Below are 14,295 nucleotides of genomic sequence, written 5' to 3' on the forward strand. Positions count from 1 at the left end.
TGCTCAAAAACTGCATGAATCCATGTATGATTCTGTAAATCCCTTTTTTTAGATTAGAATCAATCTGAATATTGGGGCACAGACAGCCTCACTCAGGGCACCTCACACCTTCAATGTATTATCTGGGCCAACATGGTACCTACTGTTAAAACTCACTTGAGAATGTAACTTTCATAAAGTTCTGGGATTTACATATAAAAGAACTGAAACCAACATGCCCATTCTAAAAGATAAGAGACTTAACAATCACTTCAGGTCTTTTTCAATACATAATTTCAGTTACATCACACTGTAAACTTTCTGTGTCCTCTGATCTTACACTCCACAACCACCTGATGAAGGAGCAGTGCTCCGAAAGCTAGTGCTTCCAAATAAACCTGATGGATTATAACCTGGTGTTGTGTGATTTTTAAACTTAGCTCCAAGAACAATCAAGAAGCTTGACACTCTCCTGGACAAAGCAGCCTATTTGATTGGCATTACATCCATATAAACAATAAACTCCCTCCACCACTGATGCTCAGTACCAGCAGTGTGTCGTACTTATCAAACTCAGTACAGAAATTCACCAAATCTCCTTCGGCAGCAGCTTCCAAATCCACACCCGTAACCATGTAGAATGCCAAGGGCCAGCAGATAGACGGGAACACCACCATCTGAACGTTTCCCTCTGAACCACGCACCATCCTGAGTTGGCTACAGATTGCCATTCCTTCAGTGTCACTTGGTCACAATCCTGAAACTCCCTCCCTCACGGCATTGCGGGTCTACCTCCACCAAACGGACTGCAGCAGTTCAAGGTGGGAACTCACCATTTCTCCTTGATGGAGAAATAAATCCATGGAAGTAAATCCTAGCCCAGCCAGCAATGCCCACAAATGAATTTTAAAGAAATAAAAGCTCAGTCAGATGGCAAAACTGCAGAATCTGTATTTCAGACCAGCAAAAGCTGACTGGTGGTCCAACCAATCAAACGGCAGTTTAAATGTGTCTGGATAGGCACTAGTTTCTGTTTCCTGATGAAGGGCTTTTGCCTGAAACGTTGATTTTCCTGCTCCTCAGATGCAGCCTGACCTGCTGTGCTTTTCCAGCACCGCTCTAATCTTGACTTTGATCTCCAGCATCTGCAGACCTCACTTTTGCCTAGTTTCTGTTTGCTTCCTAACTGGATAGCATGCCCCTTTATCTGAAGCTGACTGAAGTTCAGCAGCATCATCTCCCACTGAAAATGAAGCAGCCTCGAACTGATGGAGGGTTTTTCCAATCTTCCCACACTCGGCTGGTTTCGATCCAAAAAAGTATCTGATGTACATGTTTCTCAAATTAGCACAACTGCAAACTGCACAGCAGTTTAGCCTCCTCGCAAATGGTAATGGAACCAGAGAAATCGAAGTAAAAAGGTGGAACTGAAAGCTATTCCATTTGAAAATGAACATGCCTGAGAAGTTCTAATGAGTGGAATGTAGTGCATTAATTAACTTCAGTAAAAAAGGTCAGAGGGCAATGCAAACGTGAACAATCTGCTGTTCGAAGCGACAATGTTGAATCTGAAATTAATACAGAACCAGCATTTCCAATATACAATGTGTGACTTCCTTTAGTCTATAGAAACCTTCTGACAACCCCAGTTATTCATGCCATCATTTGCCAATGATAATTAGCTACAGAAGTGGTCATGCAATATTGCAATAATGTGGGAGTTCAGCTCGAAGGCCATTTGCGCTTAGCATTGTCTTCAAATTGAACTAATTCTTATTGAATTTAGCAAAGGGAGATTTGAGTGTACAAGTAATGTAAGTTTAAACAATCACCTTCAGCACACATTACCTGTCAAAGAGAGGCTTTTCTCCACAATCGAAAGAATCCTGGAGTTCTTTGACCAGGTTGGCTTGCCCAGGCATGCGGAATAAGCCCTCTTCAGTGAGGCCATGCTCTCTGATAAAATCCACACACTGTTCCACTAATAAGGGAGCGAGCCGCTTTCCAAACTTGCGCTCGTACTGGACTGTGTCTTCCAAACGCTGTCCAAATATACCTGAAAATAAATTGGAATTCCCAGCTGTGATTTCCCTCGGCATAGACTTCAATAGCAAGTCTCTGATTGATAGGGATTGCTTTCAAAGTCGGTGCAGTGAGCTGAAACACTATCAAAAGTTAAAAAGGAGGCAACTCAAAACATTTTAATTACAATGCAGGGGATCAATTTTAAAAGCCGCAGGTTTGGCAAAGAAAAATCTTTCTTCTTTGTGGGGGGTTTTCAGAAGGTAGCTTCAAACACTTCCTCTCCACTCAACAGTAGTCAGTACAATGCCAGACACTGCTCCCCCATCTCTCTCTCTCTCTCTGTCTCACAGCTGGTGAGGATACAGAAACAATGAGTCTCAGAACGGTTGATCACTTCCAACTACAGTCCTCAGTTGCAACTCCTTGCCTTTTTTGTTACTGATCTGGTCAGCGCTCTCTCCGCTCCGTTTCTGATCTGCACGTGTAGCAAAGTTGAGCATACGTCACAAGGAGACACAAAAATGCAACACACAGCTTTTGACCTTTTCGGAGTCATGAAGTATTTGATTGCATTAACATTGCCGCAGTTCTGTAACCTCTGGTTTGTGATGGATTCATTGACCTTAAGGACAAGTGGGGAGAGGCAATAAATGCTGAGCTTGCCAGCAATGCTCACACCACGTCAACAAATAAAAAAGTCAATTGATGTGTTCGATATAGTCCTACCTGCCTATCTTCTTTTCCACCTATCCACACCACCCTCCCCTCCACCAACCTATCACCTTCATCCCCTCTCCCATTCACCTATTGTACTCTATGCTACTTTCTCCCCAACCTCACCCCCCTCTCACTTATCTCTCCACCCTTCAGGCTATATTCCTGATGAAGGGCTTTTGCCCGAAACGTCGATTTTACTGCTCCTCGGATGCTGCCTGAACTGCTGTGCTCTTCCAGCACCATGAATACAGAAACAGACCTGTCAATCCTACTCATCCATGCTGACCACGTATCCCAAAAATAAGTAGTCCCATTTGTCTGCATTTGGTCTATATTCTTTGATGCCTTTTTAAATTCATGTACCCGTCCAAATGCCTTTTAAATGTTTAATTGTACCAGCCTCCACCACTTCCTCTGGCAGCTCATTCCATACACGTACCACCCTCTGTGTGAAAAGGTTGCCTCAAAAGATCTTTTTAAATTTTATCCCTTTCAGCTTAAACCTACATCCCCCAAGTTTTGGACTCTCCCATCCTGGGGAACAGACCTTGGCTATTCACCCTATCCCTGCCCATCATGATTTTATAAACTTCTATAAGATCATCCTCCCCCAGTCCCTGGCGCTCCAGGGAAATAAAGTCCCAGCCTATCCAGCTCTCCTTATAATCCAAACCTTCAAGTCCTAGCAAAATTCTTGTCAATTTTTTCTGCACCTTTCCTAACTTAATAACATTCTTCCTATAGCAGGATAATCAGAATTGTATGCAGTACTCCAAAAGTGCCCTCACCAATGTCTGGTACAGCCATAACATGATGTTCCAACTCCTATACTCAATGCTTCTGAACCATGAAGGCATGAGTGCCAAGTGGCTTTTTCACCACCTCAATTACTTTTGACACCACTTTCAAGGAACTAGGTATGTACACCATTCCCTAGGGCCCTACCATTAACTGTGTAAGTCATGCCCTAGTTTGTTTTAGCACCTCACATTTATCAAAATTAAACAGCATCTGCCACTCCTTGGCCCATTGACCCATCTGATTAAGATCTCTTTGTACTCTTAGGTAATCTTCTTCCCCTTCCACTACACCACCAATTTTAATGTCATCTGCAAACTTATTAAACATACCTCCTATATTCTCATCCAAATAGTTGATATAAATGATGAACAACAGTGGACCCAGAATCGATGCTGGTCACAGGCCTCCAGTCTAATAACAACCCTCTATCTCCTTCCATCAAGCCACTGAGTGATCCTGGGTTGGATTGGGTCCATTAACTGTTTCTGATTGCTATACTTTCTAAAAATGCCCATATGGGACAAGATCACACTTGATGGTGATGTCTGACTCAAGTCAAACAACATCTTCGGTATTTAGGATAAGTTTTGGGGCATGATACTGGGAGAGTCACATGTACCTGTATAATTGTTCCCACCAGGAGGCAGTGTGTTGGGGAATGGATAGAATCACTGATGGGAGGAACATCTTGAGAAAGAACTTGGTTACTCTTGTCCAGATTAAAACAAAACCTCCATCCAAGGCCCCAAAGTAGTGGCAATGGAGGAGCCCTCCACTTCCATCAGAGTTTTACCTGCATTTCCACACGTTATTTACTGTATCTGTTGCTCCCAATGCGGTCTCCTCTACATTGGGGAGACAGGACGCCTACTCGCAGACCGCATCAGAGAACATCTCCGGGACACCCGCACCAACCAACACCACTATCCCATGGCTGAACACTTCAACTCCCCCTCCCACTCCACCGAGGACATGCAGGTCCTGGGCCTCCTCCATTGCCACTACCTTACCAGCCAATGCCTGGAGGAAGAACGCCTCATCTTCCACCTCAGGACCCTCCAACCCCATGGCATCAATGTGGGTTTCACCAGTTTCCTCATTTCCCTTCCCCCCACCTTACCCCAGTTCAAACCTTCCAACTCAGCATTGCCCTCATGACCTGTCCTGCCTGTCGTGTTCCTTCCCACCTATCCAGTCCGACCAATCACCATTACCCCCATATCCATCTGCCTATCACACTCTCAGCTACTTTCTCCCCAGCCCCACCCCCCTCCCAATTATCTCTCCACCACCCCCCCTTAGCTCACAGTCCCATTCCCGATAAAGGGCTTTTGCCCGAAACATCTATTCTCCTGCTCCTCGGATGCTGCCTGACCTGCTGTGCACACTCTCTACACTAGAACAAAAGCAAGTCTGATGATGACAACCGTGAATCCATTGTAGATTGTTGTAAAACCCCATCTGGTTCACTAATGTTCTTTAGGGGAAGAAACTGTCATCCTTATCTGACCTACACGTGACTCCAGACCCACAGCAGTGTGGTTGACTCAAATTGCCCTCTGGGCAAGCAGGGATGGACATCAACTGCTAGTATAGCCATCAACACCAACATTCTATAAATGAACTTCTAAAAGTTAGTGATCGTTGATGAGAGCCCAAGTCAAACCTCTCTCTCTCTCTCTCCCCTTCTCTCCTTCCCATATGAATGTAGAAAGATATATATATATCTGAGGCAAGTATGCCATTGAAGCAGTTTATTCCATGAGCCAAATTGAATAAGGACCTTGTCCACAGTGTGCTGCAGTCTGTTCAAACATGAACTAAATGGCCCATTTATTTTAGGTAATCATGCAGCAAAAAGCACTTTTCTAATCCCCCCCAGTGCCTCTCTCAGTAAGTGGCAGCACAGGTTTAAACAAAACTATTAAAATGTACTAAAAGAAAGAGCAGGGGTTTATGCATAGAGATATGACATTGAAAAGCAGAAAGTTATGTCAAATTTTTCCATGACCTCGATCAGACTGCATTTTCATTATTCTGGTCTCCTTCTTGCTAAAACCAAACCAAGAACTGGAGAAAATATAAGAAAAGAAAATTACAAGGATTATAACAAAACTGAGAGGGTACACAGGATGAGTGAACAAACTGGACCTCTTCTCTCTATGGGGATCGTACACAGTCTTTAGGATTATGGAAGAGGATCAGTCAGGGGGATGTAAAGAAGATGGCTCCACATGGAATTATCCAAAAGTGGAGCAATAAATGTAGACAGTTACAAATATATCTAACAAAGGAACGCAGGATAATCTTCTCTACTTCAAGAGCGATGAGAGGGTGGAACCCTCAATCATTGGTATAATTAGAGTCATAGAATCATAGAGATGTACAGCATGGAAACAGACTCTTCAGTCCAACCCGTCCATGCCGACCAGATATCCCAACCCAATCTAGTCCCACCTGCCAGCATCCGGCCCATATCCCTCCAAACCCTTCCTATTCATATATCCATCCAAATGCCTCTTAAATGTTGCAATTGTACAGCCTCCACCACATCCTCTGGCAGCTCATTCCATACACGTACCACTCTCTGTGTAAAAAAGTTGCCCTGTAGGTCTCTTTTATATCCTTCACCTCTCACCCTAAACCTATGCCCTCTAGTTCTGGACTCCCCGACCCCAGGGAAAAGACTTTGTCTATTTATCCTATCCACGCCCCTCATAATTTTGTAAACCTCTAAGGTCACCCCTCAGCATCTGACGCTGCAGGGAAAACAGCCCCAGCCTGTTCAGCCTCTCCCAAAAGCTCAAATCCTCCAACCCTGGCAACATCCTTGTAAATCTTTTCTGAACCCTTTCAAGTTTCACAACATAAGGAAGACAGGAAGAGAAAAATGTGCTGAGTAGATGAGGGATGAAAGGTGGAAGGATGGCCACGTGAAGGTAGACACTGGCCCCATGCCCTGTTTGTTTTGCAACAGTTACACTGTCCCTTAGAAGGTCACGTTTTATCTTGTTGTCTGCAGATAGCTGTCCCTGTGGTCCCGGGTTAATAAGAACGGAAACAGGGTGCCTATACCTGATCTCTAGTACGTGCTCATTGGGTGAACGAGATAGTCTGGTTTGACTGTGGTTCTCATGGCTGAATTATTCAGTCACCAGCTGGTCCCTCACTACTGGTGGGAAAGCATTCACTGAACTAATGCAATTTAAATACGGCTGCTTCAAAAGTAACTGGTCAAACCACAGCTTGATCAGGTATTGGTCCCCGGCCCCTTTTCTACGTTGGAAGTGTATGTTCTCTCTGCATCCCATGGGGAAAAACTTGCTATTTGGAGCCAATGGTTTCAGATGTGCAAGGGTCCTGGGAGGAGAAATGTATTTTGGGCTCCACAAGGCTAACAAAACGTTCCAAAAACATATTTCTCTTTACTTAAGCCCTGTGATCACAGGAGCCTCAGAGGCCCTGCTGTTTGTTACAGGATTCCTCTAAGTGACACATGTATTGGCTTAAGACCAATTTTAGATCACCAAATGGAATGCCAAGAAACAAAATAGGTTGCTCAAATTGAGGAGATCAGCACAGACTGAGGGCAGGCCGCCCGGCTGATACATTAGGTTGATTTTCTCCTACTTTAAGTCTGAAAAATATTTGCAACACAGCAATTTCTATACCAACCTTTTAGTTTGTGTACGCATTTGGTCATTTTGCTACTCACTGCACTCTTTCAGTGCAATTACCTTTTGTGAGAAAATAGGGACTGGAAAATATCTGGGCTTTACACTGGATGGACAGTACATGCCCTGTTCAAGATTCACTCTGATCACTGATAGAATTCGCAGCATAGGAATATAGCACAGAAGGCTTAGGAGAAGGCCATTCAGGCCCTCACACCATTCAGGCCCTCAATTAGATTATGGCCGGTCTGAATCATAATAGCATCTACCCATCTCTCATCCTTAATACCCTTAATAATCTGTTGCCTTGAGTCCTAAAGTTTCCAATTTACTCAATTTCCCGACTATTTCAGGAAAGAGGTTCAGATCCACAACCGATTCTTGCATAAGGAGGTGCTTCATGACTTTATTTCTGAATGGCTTTGTTCTAATGCAAAGGTTCTACCACCTTGTTTTCACTCCCTATCAGAGGTAATACTTCCAAACAAAACCTTTAATCATCATGCACATCTCAACTAGATTTATCCTTAATCTTCTATGGAGTGGCATAGTGGCTCAGTGCCTCACAGCAGAGACCCGGGTTCGATTCCACCCTCGAGTGACTGTCTGTGTGGAGTTTGCACGTTCTCCCCGTGTCTGTGTGAGTTTCCTCCCACAGTTCAAAGATGTGCAGGTTAGGTGATTTGGTCATGCTAAATTGCCCATAGAGTTAAGTGCATTAGTTAGGGGGGGATAGGTCTGGGTGAGTTATTCTTTAGAGGGTCGTTGTGGGCTAGTTGGGCTGAAGGGCCTGTTTCCACACTATAAAGGAATCTAATCTACACTCCAGAAATTACTTGCAAGTACTTGCTGATGACTTCTCCTGAACAGAGAATAAAGCAGAGCTGGCTATTACAACTTTCTATTGGGTCTACTTGTTTCCGAATGCACCGAGTGTGGTATAATCATTTTATCACGACTGTAATTTCCTTGCAGACACACACACACAAAATATTTTAGAATCTGTCAAATTTTAACCATAGAATTACAAAAAATAAAGACTCTTTGAATGTTATTCATTTGACGAATGTTCAGAGTAAATCAGAACAAAGTTATTGAACAAAGCATGATAAATTTCTGCCTAAATCATTCAATGAACAAAACTAATATCCTGTTAGTCTGTTTGTCAGATACTTCTGTTGGTGGAACTTTCAAAGTAAGTTATTTAATCAAAACAGAGAAAGTCACTGGCAAAGTGACAGACTGCAGGTAGCAAGTCTGCATAGGGGACTGAGTGAATGATAAATCCTTTCAGCATTTGTTTAATGGTGTTATCTGAAGTTCTTAGATTCAGCTTTACAATGTGCCCCTGTGCACCAGCATTGTCTGCGGTAGCTATATCTAAGCTTGATGGGGGATTGGACAATTGAGGCGTATATTATGCTAACCTCCCACCACCTCCCCCCAACACCCCCAACACACACAATAATTAACCTTCAAAAATAAACATTTGGCATTTGCTGGGTTTTGGGTCAAGAGCCTCGGGTCACAGGTTCACTTCAGTAGGAGGGTAGGGCAAAATACTGCTTGGAAGGAAGGAATAGACCTGCATGCAATTGGCAAAACAGGTATCAAGACTTGCACTGTGCAGGATGTAGCTGAATTGCCCAGGTAAGGTTATTTTAAACAAATAGAACTTTTAAAATCACGGATGACAATCAAAAAAAAATCCCAGCTTTCAGACAATTCCAGTTTTGAAAATGTACCTGTACAAAGTTTAAAAATTGCATTTATAATAGATTTATTTTACATGAAAGTGAGGATATTATGAAGCTGATTGCTTAGTCTGATTGCTTTCTATGGATATGTAACAGAACAAATGCACATTAGAAAGTGTACTATAGCTTACATGATGCAATATAATGTGTTGCTGCAACAGCTTGAGGTAATTTTATGTTCCATTTATATAATCATTGCATTAGAGTGAACTAGATTTAATTAACGCCCTTTGAAACTATTCACTACTTCACTATTTTGGGATTGTCATATAGATGTACAAATTTGTAAAACTCGAACTGGAACAGAATGCATCATAGATTATACCTTGGGAAAGAACTGCAGTGGAAATCTATGTTGCTGTCAGGCTTAACGGATGTGTATCAGTCAGGCTAGACCTTTCATTCCTGCTGCTGAAGCCTGTTGCTTTAATTATTGATCATTTCATAAATAGTCCATTCAGTTTTCTGCCCTCCATCCTCATAAGTGTTTTGCACTCCAGGTGACAGCCTGAATTTTCTCTGGGTGGCACCATCCCGGCTACAGTTCTGTCAGGGTGCAGTGTAGGGGAACGGGGAGGGACTAACAGATCGAGGAACACTTGCCTCTTTAAACAATTGGGGGGTCCTGAAAAATCAAACCAGCTCAGTCCTGACTTTTTTTTAACATCACGCTGCCTTTCTACATCAACTGCTCCCCACGCCCCCCGCCCCCCCAACAAAAAACATAAGAACTAGGAGCAGGAGTAGGCACCTGACCCTTTGAGTCCGCCATTCAATAAGACCATGGTTGATCTTTCTGTGGCCTCAGCTCCACTTACATGCCCTCTAACCCTTAATCTCTTTACTGTTCAAAACAAAACCTTAGCTTCAAACACATTGACTGAAGTAGTGTCAGCTATTTCACTGGACAGGGAATTCCATAGATTCACAACCCTCTGGGTGAAGACGCTCCTTCTCAAATCAGATTAGATTAGATATTCCCTACAGTATGGAAACAGGCCCTTCGGCCCAACAAGTCCATACCGACCCTCCGAAGAGTAACCCACCCAGACCCATTCCCCATTTCACTCCTGACTATGGGCAATTTAGCCCTACCAATTCACCTAACCTGCGCGTCTTTGGATTGTGGGAGGAAACTGGAGCACCAGAAGGAACCCCAAACAGATTCAGTCCGAAATCTGCTCCCCCTCATTTTGAGGCTATTCCCTCTTGTCCTATCAGTGGAAACATCCTCCTTACTTCTTTCGTATCGATTTCCATCATAATTTTATATGTAAGATTCCACCCCACCCCACCCACCCATTCTTCCAAATTGCAATGAATATAATCCCAGTCCGTCTTTCGTCATAAACCAACCCACCCCGACTCTGGAATCAACCTAATGAATTGAAGGGCTTTTACCCGAAACGTCGATTTTGCTGCTCCCCGGATGCTGCCTGAACTGCTGTGCTCTTCCAGCATCACTAATCCAGAATCTGGTTTCCAACATCTGCAGTCATTGTTTTTACCTAGTGAACCTCATGCCATTTTATAATCCCCAGGTTTCAGACAGGACGTATAGGCTTGCATATACTGGAGACCTGCAGCAACCAGATCTTGAGGGCTTCTATGGAAAAATAATGGGCACTTAAACATGAATTTTAAAAAAAACTCAGATTATACAATACTGTGTCAGACAGTGAACAGGAAACACACGACAAACAATTCCTCTTGAAGTTGTAGTGCACTGGATAGAATGCAAACTTCTATGTTGGAACCGCAAATGATTACTGAGCAAAGCGATCAGAGGCGCCCACAGTCACACTGCATTCACTCAGTAAGTGTCCCCCTACCTCTCCTGCTAACAAAGCATTGTTGAAAAGTGCTGACAGACCGCGGGCAGAATTCAGACAGAACCCGGGCACACGGGCTACACAGAAAGTAAGTCTTGGCTTCAGGCATCAGATGGGGAATGGGGCAGCCTTTACCAATCCCGGGTCGAGCGAGGAAGAATACAGCGGGGACAACTCCGGACTGTCGGGTACTGCTCAGGGGCAATCGCCAGGAACGTGAGCCTCCAACCTCTGCTCGTCCCCATGAGAGAGCACAGAGTGCAGTCAGGCAACCTTGCGAAAAAAAAGCAGAGCCAGGCAGGTGAGATCTTGCCTGCTGCTCCCCGCTATTTCCGGAACACCAGCCAATGTAAACAGTAGCCTGAGTCCAGGTCACTGTGCAGTCCCCCACCCCGCCCTGCCCACTCGCGATATTTCCGCTGCATACCACCAACCCGTCTCATCAGAATAAGCCACTGGCACTGTCTGCCTGGATAGCTCATCCCAGTCTGCTTCCCTCTGTCGCAAGGTTACTGTGAGGAAGTAAACTTGCTAAGTGCTTCAGTAGAAACCGAAAGAACTGCTGCTGCTGCAAATCAGGAACAAAAACAGACATTGCTGGAAAAGCTCAGTAAGTCTGGTAGTGTCTGTGTAGAGCAGTCAGAGCGAATGTTTCGGGTCTGATCTGTTCTGAGGAAGGGTCATTGGGTCCGAAACGTTAACTCTGGTTTCATTCCACGGATGCTGCCTGACCTGCTGAGTTTTTCCAGCAATGTGTGTGTGTGTTAAAATAAACTGTTGACGTATTTAAATGCACACACAGCTATTGGAAAGAAAGCTGGCATAATATTTTGGACAAAGTTAAAAATCACACAATCCCAGGTTACAGTCCAAACAGGTTTATTTGGAATTACTAGCTTTCGGAGCGCTGCTCTTTCATCAGCTCAGACTGTAACCTGGTGTTGTGTGATTTTTAACTTTGTCCACCCCAGTCCAACTCCAGCACCTCCACATCATAATTTGGAGTACTTTTCATCACAATGCCAGTCTCTAAACCAATTAAAGCTGTGCTCTGGGCCATATCTTCCTGCTGTAATTGCTGATATAGCTGTAACGATTGGAAATCAAACTCTATCCTTATTGGATTATGTCTAGCTTTCAGCTCGAAAGCTGGTCAGAGGTTAAGTATTTGGCATCACGTATCACACGACAAATAGGTGTTGGATTCACAACAGCTGAAAATATCTTAAAAGGGCACTGTTTTGAGGGGGTGGGAGATGGAAGAGTAGTATTTCACAAACTATTTCTATTTGGGGTCAGTCACATTCCCCTGTCACTGAGAGCTATTGCGGTTTCTTGTGAAGGTGGTGCTGGACAATGGATTTGGACACAATAAATACAGGACCATGTTTCCAAGCTGCTTCACTGGAGTGCCAAACAGTGAAATTTGACATGTTCCACCTGAAGTATTGGAACGGGAGATCCAAAACAAAAAGAGGTCCAGGAGGTGGGGATAGAGAGGGAATCCCTGCAAACATAGAGAGCTGAAAGACTGAGCCATTGAAATTAGGAATGTGCAAAACGCCAGAATGGGAGAAGCATTTGAGTCTCAGAGATACTACAAAACAAAATAATTGGAGTTTCTCATTGCAACAGAATATTTTTAGCTAGTTCCCAGCCCTACATGGGAGGCAGCCATCCTAGACATAATATTTAAAAATGAACCTGGGCAGTTGGAAGTTTTGTCCTTAATTCATTTGGTGGGATACGGCCAAGATTTATTTCCTGTTATCAGTTGTCCTTGAGAAGGTGGTGGTGAGCTGCCTTCTTGAACCACTGCAGTCCACCTGCTGTGGGTTGATCCACAGTGCCATTAGGGAGGGAATTCCAGGATTTTAACTCAGCGACAATGAAGGTGTGTCAGTAAGAGCTGCATTTTGGAGATACTGACAATAACCCAGTTAGATCAGGGATAGTTATGGAAAGGGATAAGGATGGGCCAGGAATAAATGTTCTAAACTGGGGAAAGGCTAATTTTATGAGCATTATGTCTGATTTGGAGTGGGAACAGCTATTTGCAAATAAAACTGTTGCAGAGCAGTGGAAGTCATTTAAAGAGGTAAGAGTGAGGACAAACATATTCTGTTAATGATAAAGATTGGGACCAAGACTGGAGAACCCTGGCTGTCAAGAGACATAAAGGTTCAGAGTAAGACAAAAAGAGAAGCTTACAGCAAGTGCTCAATACAGGAGAGTCCCTCGAGGAGTATAACAGCATAGAGGGGAAATTGAAAAGGACATTAGGAAAGCAAAGACAGTGCATGGAAGACTGGTAGATTAAAGGAAAATCCAAAGGATTTTTTTCAAACATATAAAAAGCAAGAGAATAATTAGGGAAAAAGTAAGCTGACAGAAGTAATGTGTTGAACTTCTCAATGATAAAGGACAACAAGTCTAGACATCAGCAGGTCAGAGCATTGAGTATAGAAATTAGGAGGTCATATTGTGGTTGTACAGGACATTGGTTAGGCCACGTTTGGAACACTGCGTGCAATTCTGGTCTCTTTCCTCTCGGAAGGATGTTGTGAAACTTGAAAGGGTTCAGAAAAGATTTACAATGATGTTGCCAGGGTTGGAGGATTTGAGCTATAGGGACAGGCTGAACAGGCTGGGACTGTTTTCCCTGGAGCATCAGAGGCTGAGGGGTGACCTTATAGAGGTTTATAAAATCATGAGGGGCATGGCTAGGGTAAATAGACAAGGTCTTTTCCCTGGGGTGGGGTAGTCCAGAACTCGAGAGCATAGGTTTAGGATGAGAGGGGAAAGATATAAAAGAGACCTAAGGGGCAACCTTTTCACGCAGAGGGTGGTACGTGTATGGAATGAGCTGCTAGAGCAAGTGGTGGAGGCTGGTACAATTACAGCATTTAAAAGGCATTTGGATGGGTGTATGAATAGGAAGGGTTTGGAGGGATATGGGCCAGGTGCTGACAAGTGGGATGAGATTGAGTTAGGATATGATTAGATTAGATTAGATTCCCTACAGTGTTGAAACAGGCCCTTCGGCCCAACTAGTCCACATTGACCCTCCGAAGAGTAACCCACTCACACCCCCTAACTAATGCATGTAATTCTATGGGCAATTTAGCACGGCCAATTCACCTAACCTGCACACCTTTGGACTGTGGGAGGAAACTGGAGCACACGGAGGAAACCCACACAGACACGGGGAGAATGTGCAAACTCCACACAGACAGTCGCTTAAGGCAGGAATCAAACCTGGGACCCTAGTGCTGGGAGGCAGCAGTGCTAACCACTGAGCCACCATGGACGACATGGATCAAAGATTTCCGTGCTGTCCATCTCTATGACTCTATCAGGGTGGAGGAGTGTGAAATATTGGAAGAAAATAACATAGACAGAGCGGAGTGTTCTCGAGGAATTAGTATACTTTAAAAAATGGACAACTGGATAAGGTATATCTGAAGCTACTTAGAGAGGCAAATCAGGAGAACTATCAGTAACTTTGAA

General features: G+C 43.9%; 1 protein-coding gene across 4 annotated transcripts in view; it reads right to left on the bottom strand.

Moving 5' to 3' along the window:
• LOC132834916 (rho GTPase-activating protein 22-like) overlaps positions 1-14,295 on the bottom strand; it is a 411,982-nt gene that overhangs the window by 23,549 nt on the left and 374,138 nt on the right. For 3 of the 4 annotated variants that reach the window (XM_060854044.1, XM_060854045.1, XM_060854047.1), the window contains one exon: positions 1,828-2,035. In XM_060854044.1, the coding sequence (XP_060710027.1) occupies positions 1,828-2,035 (208 nt within the window). Of the gene's footprint in view, positions 1-1,827; positions 2,036-10,785; positions 11,135-14,295 lie in introns of those variants that run through there. The other variant, XM_060854048.1, reaches the window with a different exon arrangement.

This window comes from Hemiscyllium ocellatum, chromosome 43 (genome assembly GCF_020745735.1).
Source record: "Hemiscyllium ocellatum isolate sHemOce1 chromosome 43, sHemOce1.pat.X.cur, whole genome shotgun sequence".
In the NCBI taxonomy this organism is placed as follows: domain Eukaryota; kingdom Metazoa; phylum Chordata; class Chondrichthyes; order Orectolobiformes; family Hemiscylliidae; genus Hemiscyllium; species Hemiscyllium ocellatum.